Source organism: Mus caroli, chromosome 19, assembly GCF_900094665.2.
Source record: "Mus caroli chromosome 19, CAROLI_EIJ_v1.1, whole genome shotgun sequence".
Classification (NCBI taxonomy): domain Eukaryota; kingdom Metazoa; phylum Chordata; class Mammalia; order Rodentia; family Muridae; genus Mus; species Mus caroli.
The window spans coordinates 38993558-39010807 of NC_034588.1; the positions used below are offsets into that span (position 1 = coordinate 38993558).

General features: G+C 51.3%; 1 protein-coding gene across 1 annotated transcript in view; it reads right to left on the reverse strand.

The window, feature by feature from the left end:
• The window catches only part of Crtac1 (cartilage acidic protein 1), a 145374-nt gene that overhangs the window by 26471 nt on the left and 101653 nt on the right, over positions 1 to 17250 (reverse strand). Inside the window, exons 4-5 of the mRNA XM_021151716.1 lie at positions 13696 to 13832; positions 8614 to 8770 (exon numbers count right to left, since the gene is read on the reverse strand). Coding sequence (XP_021007375.1) covers positions 8614 to 8770; positions 13696 to 13832 — 294 coding nt within the window. The remainder of the gene's footprint in view (positions 1 to 8613; positions 8771 to 13695; positions 13833 to 17250) is intronic.

Sequence of the window (17250 nt, forward strand, 5' to 3'; positions counted from 1 at the left end):
AGGGGGAGGGGGAGGAGGAGGAGGAGGAGGAGGAGGAGGAGGAGGAGAAGAAGAAGAAGAGAAGGAGGAGGAGGAGGAGCAACTTGGCAAGTTAACAGTTCTTTGTGATCTTACATTTATTTAGAAAAGAGATGAGAAAACTCTTAGTATTCCAGAATATACAGGTGTGTACAAGCTAGTTTGAATTTGGAGAAAAGTGAAGACATTTACACTGACTAGCTGGACCAGGAAGAACTAGGGAAAAGGAGAGATATGGTAATTGGTCCTTTCTTGAACATTTCCTGTTGTTTGGCTTGTAGCAACAACTCTTGCTTTTGTAGTCTGAGAGTGCAAAATTCAACAGAGTATTCACATTAAAAAAAGAAAGAAAAGAAAAAACCAACAACAACACAAATCAAGCCAGCTCTATGTTAGGCTTTGGGGACTAACATCAATGTTGAGCTCCTGATATGCAGAAGTCCAACCTTAGTGCACCCCGAACACATAGCCTTCGAACTCAGTGGGCTTCAAAGACAGCATCTGCTTCCTGGACCTCACCTGCTTCCTGGAAAAACCATCCACGTCTGGGAAGCCTCACCAGCCACGGGCCCTGGATGCTGGGCAATTGTTAAAATAGCCCACAAGGAACTAATGCAGATTCTCACAAGCTGCTGGAGTACAATTTGTTCCCCATTGAGCGTCAGTTTCTTCTGTTAAATGGGGGCTTTTCTGACCTGCCCTTTCTGTCTCAGCCCTTATAAAAATCAAATGAGAAGCGATGATGGCTTACAAGCATCCAACAAGAGGGAGCTGAAAACGAATCCCTAATCACAGTTGGAGGATGTTAGTACAACCACAAAGCAGTGTGGCATACCCTCAGAAAAATAAAAATGGAACTTCCATATACCATGGCAAATTTGCTGCTGGGCATACATTCTCCAAAGGAAGTGAAGGCAGTAGGGTCGAGAGTTTCTGCACTCCTGTGTTCACTATAGCAAGATTCGTGAGTGCCAATATGAATCTACCCTCAAGTCCATCAGAAGACCGAATAAAGAAACTGTGGTAATGTTTGTTATCCAGCCTGGAGGACAACGTGCCAAGCGGAGATGAGACACACATACAGGAATCCCTAAGGTGCGGAGTTCAAGCTACAGAAGCAGGGCACAGGGTGGAGTTACCAGGGTCTGGTGAGAGGAGAAGATGGGAAGGGAACAGTTAAACAGGGGGAGCTAAGTCAGAGAGACTATTATACAGTCTGGTGACTACCGTCAACAAGCACTTGCTGTTCTTGCTACTTATGATGGTGGGTCGTGAGTGACCTCCCCACAAGTGGAGAGTGATGCATGTTAGTTCAAGCCAGCTACTCCACAAGGAATAAGTATTTCAGGACATCACGTTGTGGATGATAAATATGGAGTTTTCAGAAGTCAATTTTTGAAATCTGAGGTGAGACCCATGGAGGCTCTGTGAAGCCTACAGCCTTACTGCGCAGCCTGGCCTGTGGAGCCTCTGCTGGGGCTTCTCAGAGACACAAAGACTCAAGCCCTGTTGAGTCCTGCATCTCATAAGACCACTGTGTGGTTTGTACGCCCCCTAAAGGATGAGGCATATTACTCTAAGGAACTAGCTATGATGACAAAAGGAAACTGGGAGGGGGTGGAGTTTTTAAGTAAATGAGAACTCTTGCAGAGCCATGTGGTAATGGCCAGGCCCATGGCCATCGAGGGAAGTGACTGAGCTCATCTGAGGAAACTGTTCTTGGGTGTCCATGGTCCTTCACCCTGAGAGATGCTCCCTGAAGAATTGTGGGGCTTTGTTCCTGATGTGAAGGGAGCTGGGACAGGGGCCCCAAAACGACTTCATCGCTTTCAGTACTCTGACTAGACTTCTTGCTAATGACTTCTAGGCTTCTTCTCACGGATTTGCTTTTCCCAGGTACTCAGTTTGTCTCAGAGGAGAGTCCAGTCTCAGGAAAATGAGCAGCCAACTCCCCATTGCTGCTCTCAGGAGGGGTCTCACAGAACATGAAGGCCGTGGAGTCAGGTGATGCCAGTGGAAAGGATGCTGAGAAAGGACCCGGGCATCATCCCTGCCTGTTAAAAAGCAGGGCTAGCAGCAGCTGTCCCTGCCCTGGCTACTGCCAGACTCCAGCCTAGGGGAAGGCTTCCAAGAGATTCCAGGTGGGACTCAGGATCTGCCACCATGCAACCCAGTCCTCCCCTCTCTGTGGCATCCTCCAGTTTCCTCTGCCTCTGGCGCCCAAGCTGTGACACATTCCCTTCATTTTCTACAAAGCAGGTTATTTCCCTTTTGGACAAATTTCTAAATCTTTCTAATTAACTAATTGGGTTGGGTTGAAGCCTTGCACCATTTGTAACCTGTAATTACTAGAAAATTGCCATGGTAACCACACTACTAATTAGCAGCAATTTATTGCCATAGCAACCGGACCATAACAGAGATGTTACCCACAACTCCTTTCTTGGCAAGTTGGCCACGCATTTGGGGAGCAGGTGAGTCCACAGTCAGGGAGCCAGCCTTTTGGGGCTCATTTCCAGAAACCTTAGGATATGGTCCAAACCAGGGTCTAAGGCAAGTCAGCCAGGTGCTGTGCCCCTTGCTGATGCCGTAAGATTAAATCTCGAAACCAACAGAAACATCCCATCATAACTGTATCCTTTCCGTCCTCCTCTTTGCCAGTCAGACAGAAGTAGCAGCATCTCCTCTCCCAGGACCCATCTCTGTTTTCCTTTCTGCTTTGTGACATCCATTTTCCCCCTCCTCTCCCTAGGCTCAGGGCTACCCAGACGGTTGCTGTTAGGGATATCTTTGTTTAGTCTTGGAGAACGACACCTTAATGAAGTTGACTCCACCCCTTTCAATGGATTCTTTACTGTCTGGGGCCAGCACCTTCTCTCAGAGACACATGGCTCCCCAGCTGAGCCTGCTGGGCTGTGCTGGTGAAAGGACTCAGGGTCACCTCATCCAGGGTTGAGCTGTGTGACCTTGGACATATCACTTAACCTTTCTAGGCTTCTGTTTTCTCATCTATGAAGTAAACTGGTAATAATAATAGCTCCTTCCCAGGGGTGTCATAAATATTAAGTGGGATGAATTTTGGAAGGTACCTTGGAAAATGTCAGGTGCCACACAGTCATTAGCTGGGACTATTTACCACCTGCTGAGTGAATAATATCACTTTATTTTTGCCCAGCACTTCAAGCTTCAAAGGCCCCTTTGTTATGCTGTTGGGCTTTGAATGTTTATCTCTCTCCCCATCCTTCCCAAGGACATGTGTCCACTCTGACAAGTCTGTCTGAGAGGCTGGGGGCTCCAGGGGGGTAGTGACCCCCACTTTAGTCCCCACTTCCTCTGGCCACCTATCAGGCTTCCCTGTTTGTTCATTGGACCCAATTCCTATGGGGAACCCTTGGCTATTCTCAGTCCCTGCATCTCTAGACCTCTGAGCCCCAGTGCTTTGACTGTGGTCTCAAGTATGATTCTGGTGCAAGGGGTCCACCTCCTGGCTCTCAGGGATGGTATGGAGAGGGAAGGGAGAGGCTATGGGTGGAGCATGCACTCAACTGCTCCAACTATGGGTTGTTGACCCAGGCATGAAGCAGCAGACTGGGATCCAGGTTCCTAGGAAGGGCATCTGGGTTTTGTGCAGGGCCATTGCCTCTCTCTGGCTTCAGGAACTTGGGAAAGTGTCCTCCGGGTATTATTCCTCTGCACTGCAAAATGTAGGAGGTGGGGTAGGGTGGTGAGAAGGCCCTTGAGATTTTACTTTTCAACGTGTTGAAACAGTTGGAACATGTTGGAGGTGGTTTCCTGCCCCACATCCGACTGTTCCTCATCAATGGGGTACAGACCTGTGACACTCTCCTGTGAGAATCTTGTAGAAAACAAGGTTCTTGTGGACACCAAGGTCCATAGGCTGCCAAGAGCATCCAAGATATTATAAAGGAGTTGATCTAAGATGCTGGAAAATGTACGAGGTAGAGAGATGAAGTAGATGGAGAAGGGGCAATGGGTAAGGTGTAAACAGGGCCTCCCTCTCTACATTTGCTTTCTGCAGAATTCCAAATTGAGGTGCTGATGCTGCTGTGTTGGTGGTGGGCAAGCCTGCTGATGTCGGCAAGGCTGGACCGTGAGACTACGTGGGTGCCGATACTGTGAGACAAGGACACTCCTGATCAGCTCAGGCCTCTCCAACCCCTTTCCCTAGAAGGTTTCCAATCTGCCACCAGAGGCTGTAGGAAGAAGGGCCCTTCTTCCTGGGTCCACCCTGCATCAAGGAGGCAAGCAGAAGCTGTGTGAGGCCAGAACAGTCAAATGACTGGAAGAAAGAGTCTGGGGCTTCTGCTCTGTGCGCTGGGCAAGGGTGCAGACATCTCACATTAAGTGTCCCAACACCCAGAGGTGTGTCTCGTCACCACCGCCTTCTTAGCCGAGAAATAACAAATTGCATATGTTTATCACATGCAGCATGGTTTTGGAGAATGCATATGCTATGAAATGGCTAGAATGGGCTAATTAGCATATGCATGATCTCACATATTTATTATTTAAATTTCTCGAACACTTAGAATCTATCTTCTTGGCATGGCGCAAGAATACAGTAGATTGTTATTAACTGTGGTCACTGTAGTGTACAATAGACCTCCTGAACGCACTTGTCCAGTGTAATGAAAGTGTTGTTTATTTTGGCAAATACGTCTTCAATACCCTCCCGTTCCCTCTATTTTCCAGGTGTAGAAACTGAGGCTTACACGGGAGCAATCACAAGTGGCAGGTGATAGGGTCTCAGCTCAAACACTCATGCTGTTCCCTCTGCTTGCCTTTCTAACACATCGGCTCGGGTTTCCTCTCAACAGGGAGGGGACCGTACTGGCACCTTGTGATAGAGCCACTAGTGTCCTTTCTTTACAGTCTCTTGAGACCACTGGGGGAAATGCGTGTGAAAAGTGTGAGTCTATCAAACATCTATGCACTTCAGAACCAGGATAGACCCCTGTGACAATCGTACACTGCACCTGACACTCCCGGTAAATGGTTCCTGTGTATGCTGGACTTTGGGAACCCCTCTGGGGATCCTCCTGGGGTTTCTGGACCTGGCTGAGGTACCTGTCTCTCTAGCCTTGTCTGGTCCTGGCTGCTAGTGTTGGCTGAGCTACAGCTATCTAGATAGCTGACACCCACCTGGAAACCTGAGAGGCTCCTCAGCCCCCACCCGGCAGACACCAGTCATTGCTGCTGATGGGGATCTGCCAGAAGGGCTCAGCTGGGCTTTGGGCCTCTCCGTCTCCTCCAATAATGACTTCCTATAAATCAGATCTGCCCTCCGCTTTGTTCCACACTGCTCCCAGCCAACAGCAGAACTCTCCACCCAACATCATAAATCCACCTCCATTTTCTTTCCAAATTTCCTTAAAGGCTTCTTTAATCACCACCTTGCAGCCTGGGCAGATGCTCCCTCAAAGGGGGTGTGGCCTGAGTGCAGAGGTCCTGGGAAAAGGGTAGGGCCTGGGAGAGGGAGACCATGTGCAGAGGGAAGAAGGATGACGGTGACAGAAAGCTGCACTCCATTTGGGGATGAGATAAAGATGCCCGCCTGCATGGTGCCCAGGCGGGAAGACACAGACTTCCTGCCTCCATGACAGGTGGGCTGGCTCTCTCAGCTCCATCCTCGAGCTAGCTCAAGGCCCCAGGAGATGCCCAGCAGAGAAGCCTGGTGCCACTGTGTCAGAGCCACAGGCCCAGGCCATGGACTAGGCATTCCCCATGTTATTTCCTTCTCCAAAACACTGTGAAGGTAGAATTTGTGTGGGGAGAGGTCATTGTCTTCTATGGTTGTCCAGGCCAGCATGGGCCTGCTCCCTTTAGCCACTCTGCTAGTTGGTCAAGGTGCCTGGTGAGATACCACAAGACTGCTGCTCTCTCCTATGCCAAACCCTCTGCGGGACGGACACCACTTCTCAGGGTTCCCACACATCTCAGCTCCCAGCCTTTCCTGGTTCCAAGCGGTCTCTGATAGTTGAAGAGGCCTTGGAGTGATTAGGGAGCCACAGCAAGGGACAGCAGGCTCTCTACTGCCACTGTGGGTGCCAGCAGCTCAGGTTCAGACACCCTCCAGGGGCTCAGTCCCCTGAGAGCAGGCATTTCAGCCACTAGATGGCACTGTGACCCAGCAGAGTGGTAGTGGATGCCAGAATCAATAGTGTCTGGAGAGATCTCCCTTCCCCCCTCCTGCACAACTAACAACTTGTGTGTGGTTTGCGTGCCATTGCTCTCCAGCCCCCCACCACTGCAGCCTGCTGTCCTGAGCACCCCAGGCCAGACAGCTGCTTTGGCCTGACAACCTGCGTACGCAGTTCAGGGCCTGTCTACCAATGCATACCCAGAGGGTAAGGGGCCTTCCCTTTACCAGCTGGGAGCAGCTTGCTCTAGTTGGAGGTCATCAGAACGGTCGGCTGGTTATGGCTGGTTTAAGCATCAGGACATAGGGCCCCAAGTGCTGGCTTTCTCCAAGTCTCCTAAGTGACCTTGTACAAGTCCTTTCTGCTCTTTGGACCTAGTCTGATCCCTTGGCAAATGGGAGGTCCTGGTGGCTGCCCTCAAAAAAAAAAAAAAAAAGGGAGCTCTGTGGCTTGGCTGCAGAAGCCTCAGTTTCCTGAAGCACATCTGGCCACTGCTTGCTTCTCCCTCCCAGCCTGCTTAGGCCTTGCTTGTCCCTCCTGGCTTCCCAGACCCCTTCCTTGCACTATTCTGGCGATGAGCGCTGGCCACCTGCCCAGAGTCTTGGCCATTGGGCTGGGCTCAGCATAGTGGCCCTTACATTGGGGGTTCATTCCTAGGGCTCAAGGGAGCACTCCGGGGCCATTTCCCAGCCAGATGTCCATGTGTCATTAACCGAGTGACAAGTGGGGGTTGCAGGATAATGTTGGGGGGCTGGGGAAGGCGGGCAGACAGAACAGTAACTTGGTAGGCCAAATTGGTTCTTGCCAGCCAAATAGCTTCTGGAAGTCTGCAGAACTGCTCTTATGTGTCCTCTGGGTATGCCAGCTGCCCCGGCCTCCTCCATCCCTCCACAGAAGCTGCTGCCCCCGCCTTGGGTTGCCCTATCCTTCCAGCACGGCCAGCACAGTTGGCTGGGGCTCCCATCGCATCTCTGCTCCTCAGCTGTCTTTGCTTGCACCCCTCCTATCCCTCCTGGGTTCTGTGCCAGCCCAGCCAGCATGAACAATGCCCCCTTCATGCTCCAGCCTCCTGAATTCTTCCATTCTGCGTGTAATGCACTCTCCCCGTCCTTGCCTCCCTTCCATCTCATCATTTTCAAGTGTTTCATCCCCCAGCCCATACCCCTCCCTCTCCTGCAAGATCAAGGCACTTAATTGCCAAGCCAGCCCAGTACACAGAACTGGGAGCTTACTCAGAAAAATTGACTGTACCAATCTGGGCTGAAGCGCCTCATGTTTATTCTTCTTCCCAGGGAAACATGGTTTATTACTGACACTCAGCCTCTCCGCCACACGTTTATGCCCAGGGCTCTCAGGCACATTGATGGGGCTTGAGCCATGCAAACTATTTTATTGTCTAGTCATTTGTCCCCGAAAACTTTGTCAGATAGGCCAGCATCAATCTCTGTCTCTCATGGAGGTGGCGAGTCGGCTGGGTAAGGACACCGTTCACTCCTGCAGCCTTTCCAGCATGCTACCATCCCAGTGTCTGGAGGAAGGGAGAGGCCCACTTCATCTCCCCTGCCACTTTCCAGCTCCACAAGCCTTGAGTGTAGGCTGGCCGACGCTGTGGTAGTGTCTGTGGTATAACTTGGAGCAGATGTACGGGGAAGGCTAGCTAACGGGAGGATTTCTACATCCCAACTGCAAGGCGGGTGTGAACGAGACCAAGTTGTTATGCACAGGCCTGGCTTCCTGATTTTTGGCACTCACCACAGGAACTGGATGGCTCTGCCATCAACAGCCCTACTGGCAGATTATCAGAGTTTAGTCAGCAGCCCTGCTGGAATTAGAAAAACAGCCTTCCCTAGAAAGAGCTCCTGTCAGAGGCTCTCTCTGACAATAGGTCCCCCATCCAGAAAGTTGAGGGGGGAGCGCACCTTCCATAAAAAGTGCGGGAGAGGGTTTGGAACAAGAACACAATTCTTTGAGCTCAGTTATCCGAGACGGGACCCAGCCGGAGCTTAGGGACTTAGCGCTCAATTCCTGGCCGCTTATGTGTGAGTAAATAATTTCATCTGCTGTTGGGCAATAAAGAAAGCTTTAAATCTCAACTCCTGTGATCTGTCAGATTTCTCCAATGCAGTCTGCTCACTCATCACTGGGGTTACAGCAGGGGAGGGGGCACGGGGTTCCTGGGACAGGATACATGGTGTTCTTTCCCTTTCACTTCATGCCTGCTGTACGGTGTCCCCACCCCGCCAAGCTCACACCTGCCAAGGATCTCACCTCCCCTTTGGAGGGGCAGCATACATGGTGGGAAGGGAAAATGCCTTCCTCCCTGCTCAGGGATTATAAACCTTCTCTGTCCTCCTGGTTGCTGATGACTTAGACACAGTGCTCTGCAGGGCCCCGGCCCCCCGGCCCCAGCCCTTCTGCTAACGACTCGGCTTACCTGTGTACTTGCTGACCCCAGCCTCAGCTGCCACGTCCCTGAGTGCCAGGATCCCCCGGGACAGGTCACTGGCCTCAGGGTCCATTTCGATGAGGGCATCAGGCCCCACATCACCATAGGCATAGTTGGCTATGTAGATAGAGTATCTTCCGGAGCCCTGAGGAAGAAGAAAAGGAGGAGGGTGAGAAGCCCTGGCCATGCTAGCCCTGGCTTCCCCAGGATTTGTCCCCACCCCAGGGATCATAGCTTCATCAGTGGGTTGAAGCCTGTGCCGCTACAACCCTGACAGGTGCTCATCACAAAAGCTGCGTGCGAATGACGACCCCCCCACACGCCCCTTCTCGAGCCAGACAACAAAGCAGCCTCTCTTGTTCTATCCTGATCCAGAAGAACACATCTCTCCCTCTCCCCCACAACCACCTTTTTATAGACAATTTTCTAATGTGCCTCCCTCCAGCTGAGCTCGCTCCAGCTGCCAGCCAGGGTAGCTGCTCAATAAATATTTGCTGATTGATTGATCTACCAGTTCCCATTATTCTCCGTCTCTCTCTCTCTCTCTCTCTCCCATTCAAGCCCACTCCAGCCAAGATGACAAGCAAATTCCTGAGCCTGCTCCCTCTCCTCCTTCCAGGAAAGGCACAGATTCGCGGGGTCTTCCATCTGCCTTCCACTCCCATCTCCCTATATTATCAAGAGGAGATGTTTCACTGTTTTGGCCTTTATAATACTGTCTCCGTTTTTTTTCCCCCCTTCATAAGAAGGGGAAGCCTGGGGCACTGGCTTTTCCTTCAGTAGCCGTTCTCAGTAGTCCAAACCCCACAGATAAGATTCCTTTATGCCTGTTATTATAATGGTGTTCCTTCTTCCCAGGAGATACACAGTTTCTAAATCTGTTTCCAGCGTCCCCATTATCTTCTCATCTCTTCTGTCCAGAAGGTATTTCTCCAGCTCGTACGGTCTATAGGGTGCTCTTCACACCTTGTAAATTCTGAACCCACAGACCCTGTCCTTGGGTGGCTTAGAGTCTAGTGTGGAAGGACAGCTAGAGCAGAAAGGGAACAAGCTGAGCTTGAGCTGACAAGGTGATGCTGTGGTCCTCATTGGCTTCTGTTTGCTTCATTCTCTTATCCTACAGCATCTCTATCGGGCCAGGGTCCTCACTCCACTCCTTCTTAGGACCATTTTCTCTGGGGTTGGGGGAGCTGATCCAGAGACACTCAAGTGTGCGTGACTTGGTGGCTGAGGACAGGGAAAGACGCTTAGAGTTTCCAGGGACACAGAGATGTCAAAACCACACCCAAGTGCATGGCAGATGTAAGGCACAGGGTCTTCTGGTTGGCAGCCTGGAGGCCGGCACCTCGCTATGCCAACTTTAGGAAAGGTTTTCTAAGAAGGGTCCAAGCCAGTGAGTCAGAGGGGAAGAACCATCCGGGCAGAGACAGGGAATGGTGGGTGCACGGAAGGTATGGTTCAGTGTCACCAGAAGCTAAAACACAAGGCAGGAAGTGTTAGGAGATGAAGTTGGAGACTGGGAGGTTGTTGCCCGAAAGCCTCACTGCCTCTTCTCCTTGGATTATTGAATTTCAACCCTGGTATCTGGGAATCAATGCTTTATAGGTTCCATGACTCAAAGTGGTCCCTAGATAGCACCCCTGATGCCATCTGGGAGACAGTATTAGAACTAAAGAACCCCAGGGCCCACCCCAGACTTACAGGAATCTATATTTTAATAAGACCCCACAGGACACTTAGGCAAACTAAAATTTAGGATGCTTTACGACCCATTGGCTTCTCGATAGAGGAAAACTTTGAAAGGTTCTCACTCCTACCTACTCCAGGAGCTTGATGTGAGTGTGTGTGTGTGTGTGTGTGTGTGTGTGTGTGTGTGTGTGTTTGTGTGTGACTTGAGGTGATTGGATGAAGAAAGAAGAGGACCAAAGGGAAAGGTGCACCAGGGTGAACCATTCCTGACTCCACCACCTGTTTAACAAGCCCATCAGCAAATGGACAATTAAGTCCACATGGGCTGAAATGCGCTCTGCTACAAATTAGGAGATTTATATAATTCAGTTTTACCTAGATCCTTACTTCAATTCATCAGGGTGATAAAGCAGATAAACACAGACATATTATAGCTATAGAAGATTGCAGAAATTCACATGTGAACTTGACCACAGTAATTCTGAGAGGGTGAGATGATTGCAGGAGGTGTTTCTGGAGCTCTGGGTCTAGAGGAAGGTACAGAGGTGTTTCTGGATGCAGAGCTAACAGTGGAATCACCTGGAGGGCTGGTTTAATACAGACTCTTGGCCCCATTCCTAGGGCTTCCAACCCAAAAGATCTAGAATGGGCCTGTAGTATGTGCATGTCTACCAGACTTCCAGGTGCTGCTGAGGCTGTAGCTTAGTGGCACAGTGGTTACCTAGAATGAATGAGGTCCTCAGTTCAAAACCCAGTACTACCAGGAAAAGGGAGAGGGAAACAGATTTGTGGGGGCATGTTGCTGCCGCTGGCTAGTGACTCTAGATTCTGAAAAGCACCAGTCAGAGGCTACTAGCCTAGTCCTGGTCTAGCCTCAGGCCCCGGATGACTCTTTAGCCGTGGGCACGTCCATCAAGGCCTGCAGGCTGCCTCTTGCATGTGCTAAATGCGGGGGCGGAGGGGGTGGTGGTGGTGGGGGGGGCAGGGTGTCTGAGAAGCCGGAATGAGACAATGTATGTGAAAGGTCTCCAAGAAGATAAAAAAACGCAATATAAACATGAGGCATAATCGTTATTGACCAGGGAACGCTTCTTGTAAGAGATCAGCTTTGAGCTCCATCCAGGAAGGTGAGTGAGTGACGGGACAGCTGGAGATAAAGGGCAGGAGATGGCTCCGGATCTGGAGCAGAGCATGAAGAAGGGACTTGTGGCTAGGCAGTGACAGACTCCCCTCAGCACGTTACCACCCTTGCCAGTCCCCATGAGTTGAACTGTGTCTCTGGCATTTCTGATTCAGCGGGTCTGAGGGATGCAGCAGGCAGGGCCTGTGCTTTTTAGTGCACACACAGAGTCCAGAGGAGGATGTTGTGTGTCTCATTCTACACTGACCACCACATTTCTCCTGCGACAGGGTTTCTTCCTGAACCTGGAACTTGGCTGGTGGCCAGCAATCCCAGGAACCCCCCTGTTTCTAACCCCCAGAGCACCAGGATTGCAAGCACTTGTAGAACCACCCCTGGCTTTTTACACAGCGTCCTGGGATTTGAACTCAGGCCCTTGTGCTTGTGCAGCAAGCACTCTTACCTGCAGAGTCATCCCCCTCACCTCTGAATCTCCATTCCTCACAGTGCTTGTGCTAACAATAGTCTGAGGGCCACACTCTGAGAACCACTGAGCAGCTAGCCCAGACACCCCCAGGTTGGGGGTGGGGGTTAAGTGAAGATGGCTTGAATGGGGTGGGGGTCGTCAGGAAAGCCTGTCTATTATCATGTACCCAGAGCTGGGGTAGCAGGGGGATGAAAAGGGGGTTTGCTCTGCTTTCGGGCAGACAGAGTTCAATTCCCAGCTGTGCCTGCCATTTATTATGTGACCAAGGTCAAGTTGTTTAATTGCTCCAAGCCTTAATTTCCATATCTGTAAAAGGTGATAATGGTAGCTTGTACCCCATGGGCTTATTGTAAAGATTCAGAAAGAAGAGGCCTGTGACGTGGGCATCCGTGCATGGTTGGTTGCACAAGGGTGGGCCGCTTTTGTCTTCTGTCCTTTGCCACTGCTTTTTGTGTTTTCTATGCCACGCTGCATTCCTGTCTTCTAGCTTCTGCATTGGCCTTGGTCTCTCCCAGTTCATTCCGTACAATTCCTTGGACCCAGGAATGGGCGTAGTGGTGGGACCCAGAAAGCACCTCTTCCCGTGGTGGTGATCCACTGAAAGGTTTTTTTTTTTCCTCCAGTTCTCCAAGGTCTTGGAGGATGGAGTGAGGCCAGGCTGGGAGCAGACAGCTTCTGAGCACCGCCCGCTGTGCAGAGGGACGACGCCCTCTCCCTTTTGCCTTCCCCACAATGCTTTTGTCCCATGGTTAAATGCCAGTGTGAGGATGACCTTGCTAGGACATAGAGTGTATCTCGGTGATTAACCTCCACTCCTCCCTCCAGTTCCGGGAGAACCTTCCACTTTGGCCAGTGTGGGAGGTTAAGTCCTGACGAGAGAGGCGGGGAAACAGAAGGAGTGTGGACAAGATCCCCAGCTGTGACCAGACCTGCCACCTATGGCCCTCCACCTCCCAGGGCTCTTCAGACCCACTTCACTGTCCCCTCCCACCAGGCAGGAGTCCAGGTGGCATGGATTCAGGTCAGGGCTAAATGTGGCTTCACAGCCCAGCTTGGCTCCTCTCCCCAGCACCAGCTTGTTAAGAAATAAATATTTATACCTGGCACCTGCCTTCTCCTAAGGCCTGGAGGCCCCTGCTGCGAACATTCTCGCTGAATCCCCAATCCCTCTGTGCCATCTCTTGGAGCCCACCCCTTCAGCCCCACAACTGTGGAGCAGGGCAGCAGCTGTGCCCTCGCTGCCGTGATTATTGTTATAGCACCAAGCAGGTGGGTGGCAGGAGAACAGGTGACAGGTGGACAAATCACATCCCCAGAAGTCGCTGTCTACGGTAGGGCTGCTGGGACCCAGCTCCAGGCACAGACAAGAGCTCCTCTCCTTGCTTCCAATTCAGCCACGCTTCCCCATGTCTTGGGTTGGACACAGGAAGGGGGTTGATGGAACCATTGATGAACTAAGGTTCTAGAACATTCAGGTAACCCTGCCTTGACCACTTCTGCACTCCCCTGTCGCACCTTCAATATTATAAAGATATGGACAGGGTCACATGACTCAATGCCTAGCTCACTGAAGCATTTAATTGAATGAATGAGCACCCCATTTAGTATTGGACTTTGCTTCATGTCTTAGGCATGTCACTGATCTTATTTTGGTTCCCCAGTTAAGCCACTTAGTATCTTGCTTCTATTGTGTGTGGGACAACGGGAGCTACCAAGGTGGGACAGCCTTGGGCCCTCTGCTTCCTCCCAGGCCCTCCTGGGCCCTTGCACTTACCGTCCTGTCTACACAGGCCACGGAGCGTCCCGCAAAGAGGCTGGCCACTCCACGGGCCACATTGACGTCATCACTCAGGATGTCTTCCCACCGGTTATTTCGGAATTTGAACAACTTGTCTGTGTATGTGGCCACACCTGGAGAGAGGAAGCAAGGATGGCTGGTGGACAGTGGACAGGACACAGGGAGACTCTGGTTCTGTCTCCTGGCATTTGCTACAAGGAGGCTGGGGCTGAAGGTATCTTATGGTTAAAGGCAGGGAGGCTCTCTGCAGGCAAAGCTCCTTTCTAGTTGTGAACTTGACTCTAGCAGGCACCAGAAGAGAGGCTCAGGCTAAGGGAGACAGCAATTATAAGCCTAAGGTTTAGAATCAGTGAACAGAAGTTCCAGTCTCCGTTAGACCTAGATTCCAGACTCTGGGCAGGTTGCTCAGCGTCTCCAGGATTCAGTTTCCTTATCTGTTCATGGGGATGACAGTAGCCACATTCAAGTTTGCTGAGGAATGCATGAGGGGCTGTACATGGAATGCTTAGCCCAGTGTCCCCCTAAGGGGAGCTCTTATCAGGTGAAAATGAGTCCTCCCTTCTAAATACGAGCCACTTACCAGACAGCAGATCCCCAGTTCACAGGCTGGTAGTCTGTGGATGTATTTGAATGAGAGTGTGAGTGTGGCATAAGAATGGGTAAGTGTGCAAGACTGGGGCGTGCGAGCGAGAGTGAATGTGGGAGAGCGAGTGAATGTGAGTGTGAAAGTCAATGTTCAGGATGGATGCGCTAGTTTGAGCACAAGCACGTGTGCAGCCGAGTGTGAGGGAATGCACAGGGTTAAGTGTGCACTGGTGGGAGACCGGGAATGGATGTGTGAGAGAATACAGACAAGTGTAGGAGGGGGTGTGATGGAGTGTCGTGCATGTGTGAATGCGTGCAGCAGCAGCACTGTGTACACTGGGTGTACACACTGGGTGGCTCACTCGGAAGAACACCCGTGTGAGAAGCAGGGAGGCTGACTGTAGCCATGCAGGTGGAGGTGTCTGAGGAGCTGAAGATGCAGGCCTAAAGATGCTCTGTCTTGGGAGGGCCACTGTGGAGTGTGTGTGTGTGTATCTGTCTGTGTGTGCACATGTGTGTCGTGTCTGTGTGTGTGTGTCTGTGTGCGCGCACACACGTGTGTCATGAGTGTGTATGTGTGTGTGTCTGTGTGCGCACACACGTGTCATGAGTGAGTGTGCGCGTGAACATGTGTTTGCACATGGGCATATGTATGCTCTGAGGTGATGTTAAGTTCTTTATCCTTTTCCAGCCTCACCTTGCTCTTCTGAGAATGACACACAAGAGCTGTCCTCACTCACGGTGTGACTGGCAATTGTGAGAAGACCCACATACCGCTTCATCACAGGTCAGACCAGGTGAGAGAGCATGGTGACAGCTTTGCACCCCTGCAGGGACACAGCCCCTCGCTGAAATCCCTGGGGGCCTAATGTGTTTAGAGACTTAGATGCTGTCTTCATCTTCTAAGAAGATAGCATGGTATGAACACTGTTGATTATATAACACCCCCAGCAGGGACTGGGGGCGGCACCCCATAATTAAACACATTAATATTTCTGCAGTGAAACATGAATATTCACACTAAGTGGGATAAATAAAAGCTTATAAATAGCTCACATCAGCTCAGGACAGGTTTTGTTATGTAGTGAATTTCCCACCGACTTAAAAAAAAAAGTGCTGGAGGCTTCTAGAACGTTCTGGATTCAGATCTGTGGAAAGAGCCTTGTGCTGTAGCTGCCATCTCTCAGGTCACATGAGGTGGTAGCAGGCTTGCCATTGCTTGCAGATGCCTAGGGGCTTCTGAAAATGGCGCTTGCAGGTCTCCAGCCTTCCCCAGAAGACAGCATCCCTTGTCCATCTCATTCACATTGGGGCCCCCCTTAACTCTCCTATCCACTTCCTGAAATGACATCAAATATGTTCCACCAAAGCCTGGGTAGATTGACTCTGGTTCCTGTGAGTAGCCTGGACAAGAATTCCGTGACCCTCCAAGCTTGGGAAAGATTGTATACCAGCCCAAATTTCGAGGCTTTTCAATAGTTATCAAATTATTAAAAATTTGAAAAGATTGCAACAAATTGTCTGCTTAATTTTACTGAGCGCAGAGTCTCCCAGATGTACTTGGCCACGGAGCTCTTTGGAGACTGTCCATGAGCTAACCCGGCACCGGCTTCGCTAGTCGCTGTCTAGGGTGCTGAAGTCTGAGCAGGCTTCGGGCTTGTTAGCCAAAGGAATTTGGGTATCTTCTGCTGTTGGTCCACCCCTCTCACCGGTGGCGCGCCTTCTGGGCTCACCAGAGATACCCAGAAGAATAAACTAATTAAGGTAAAATGTGCAACAGCGATGTGGAGCCTTGTAGATCATAAATGGGAACGGCAAAATCAATGGCAGCCCCTCTGCAGGCAGAGGCCTGGAGGCCTGGGCGACAGGAGGGTTGGGAGCCCGTGATTTAGGAAGAGCAAACGCGCTGGCAGCTGCAACCTGGGTAATTAGGTGTGTCAGGAAGACAGATAAACAGCGAGCTGTGCGGGTCGATGGCACAGGCAATAAACACCCAGCACTGGCCCCTGGCCCAAGTCAGTGCTGAGGTGGGCCTTGCCTCCTGGCTCCTTGTAACTGCACTTTGTCCCAGGGTCCCACACCACAGTGGGCCAGTACTCAGGAAGAGAGGGGCTGTTAGTAGGGTGGGAAGTGGAAGGCACCTTTGAGTCACTGGAGGGCTCAGGAGAAGGATGTCATTGGGCAGGGAGGGGACTCTGGGGGTCAGTGTCATAGAGGTGAGTCTGGGGACTTTTAGGCACAGAGGTTACTACCAAACAGCTGGGTGGCTTTGTGACAGCCAGCAACATCCATTTGTGGGATGGTCTTGGGGAGCCACATACTCATCCTTCTCTCTTAGCTATGAAATGGGGTAATGGAAATGGCCACCTCTCCATCAGGCTGTTATGAGCGTAAGTTAGTTAATGTCTGTAAAGGGCTTCAATAATGCCAGACACAGGACAAATTCCACAAACAATAACAGCGTCTCTGTCCAGCGCTTCCCCTTCCTCCGGGGAATTATAGGGCATGACCAGGCCAGTCCTCAACAAACCACATCCCAGCAGGCAACTGTGACATTAAGTTTCAAATGCCTCACAAGACTTAGTCAATGGAGAGCCAGCAGAGCAGTGTTGGCCCCAGGGGAGAAAGCTAGTTCAGACAAAGGATGTGTTTAAAAAGAATGAACTCAGACTCACGAGGTCCCTGGTAGAATTCCTGACCTCTTCTTCCTCCCTCTATCCCAGAGTGAAGAGGCAAGCCCTGCCCGTGCTCCCCCAGCTGTGCTCCCCCCGCTAGTGCTCCCCCGCCAGTGCTCCCCCAGCTGTGCTCCCCCAGCTGTGCTCCCCCGCCAGTGCTCCCCCAGCTGTGCTCCCCCCACCAGTGCTCCCCCCACCAATGCTCCCCCAGCTGTGCTCCCCCCACCAGTGCTCCCCCCACCAGTGCTCCCCCCAGCTGTGCTCCCCCAGC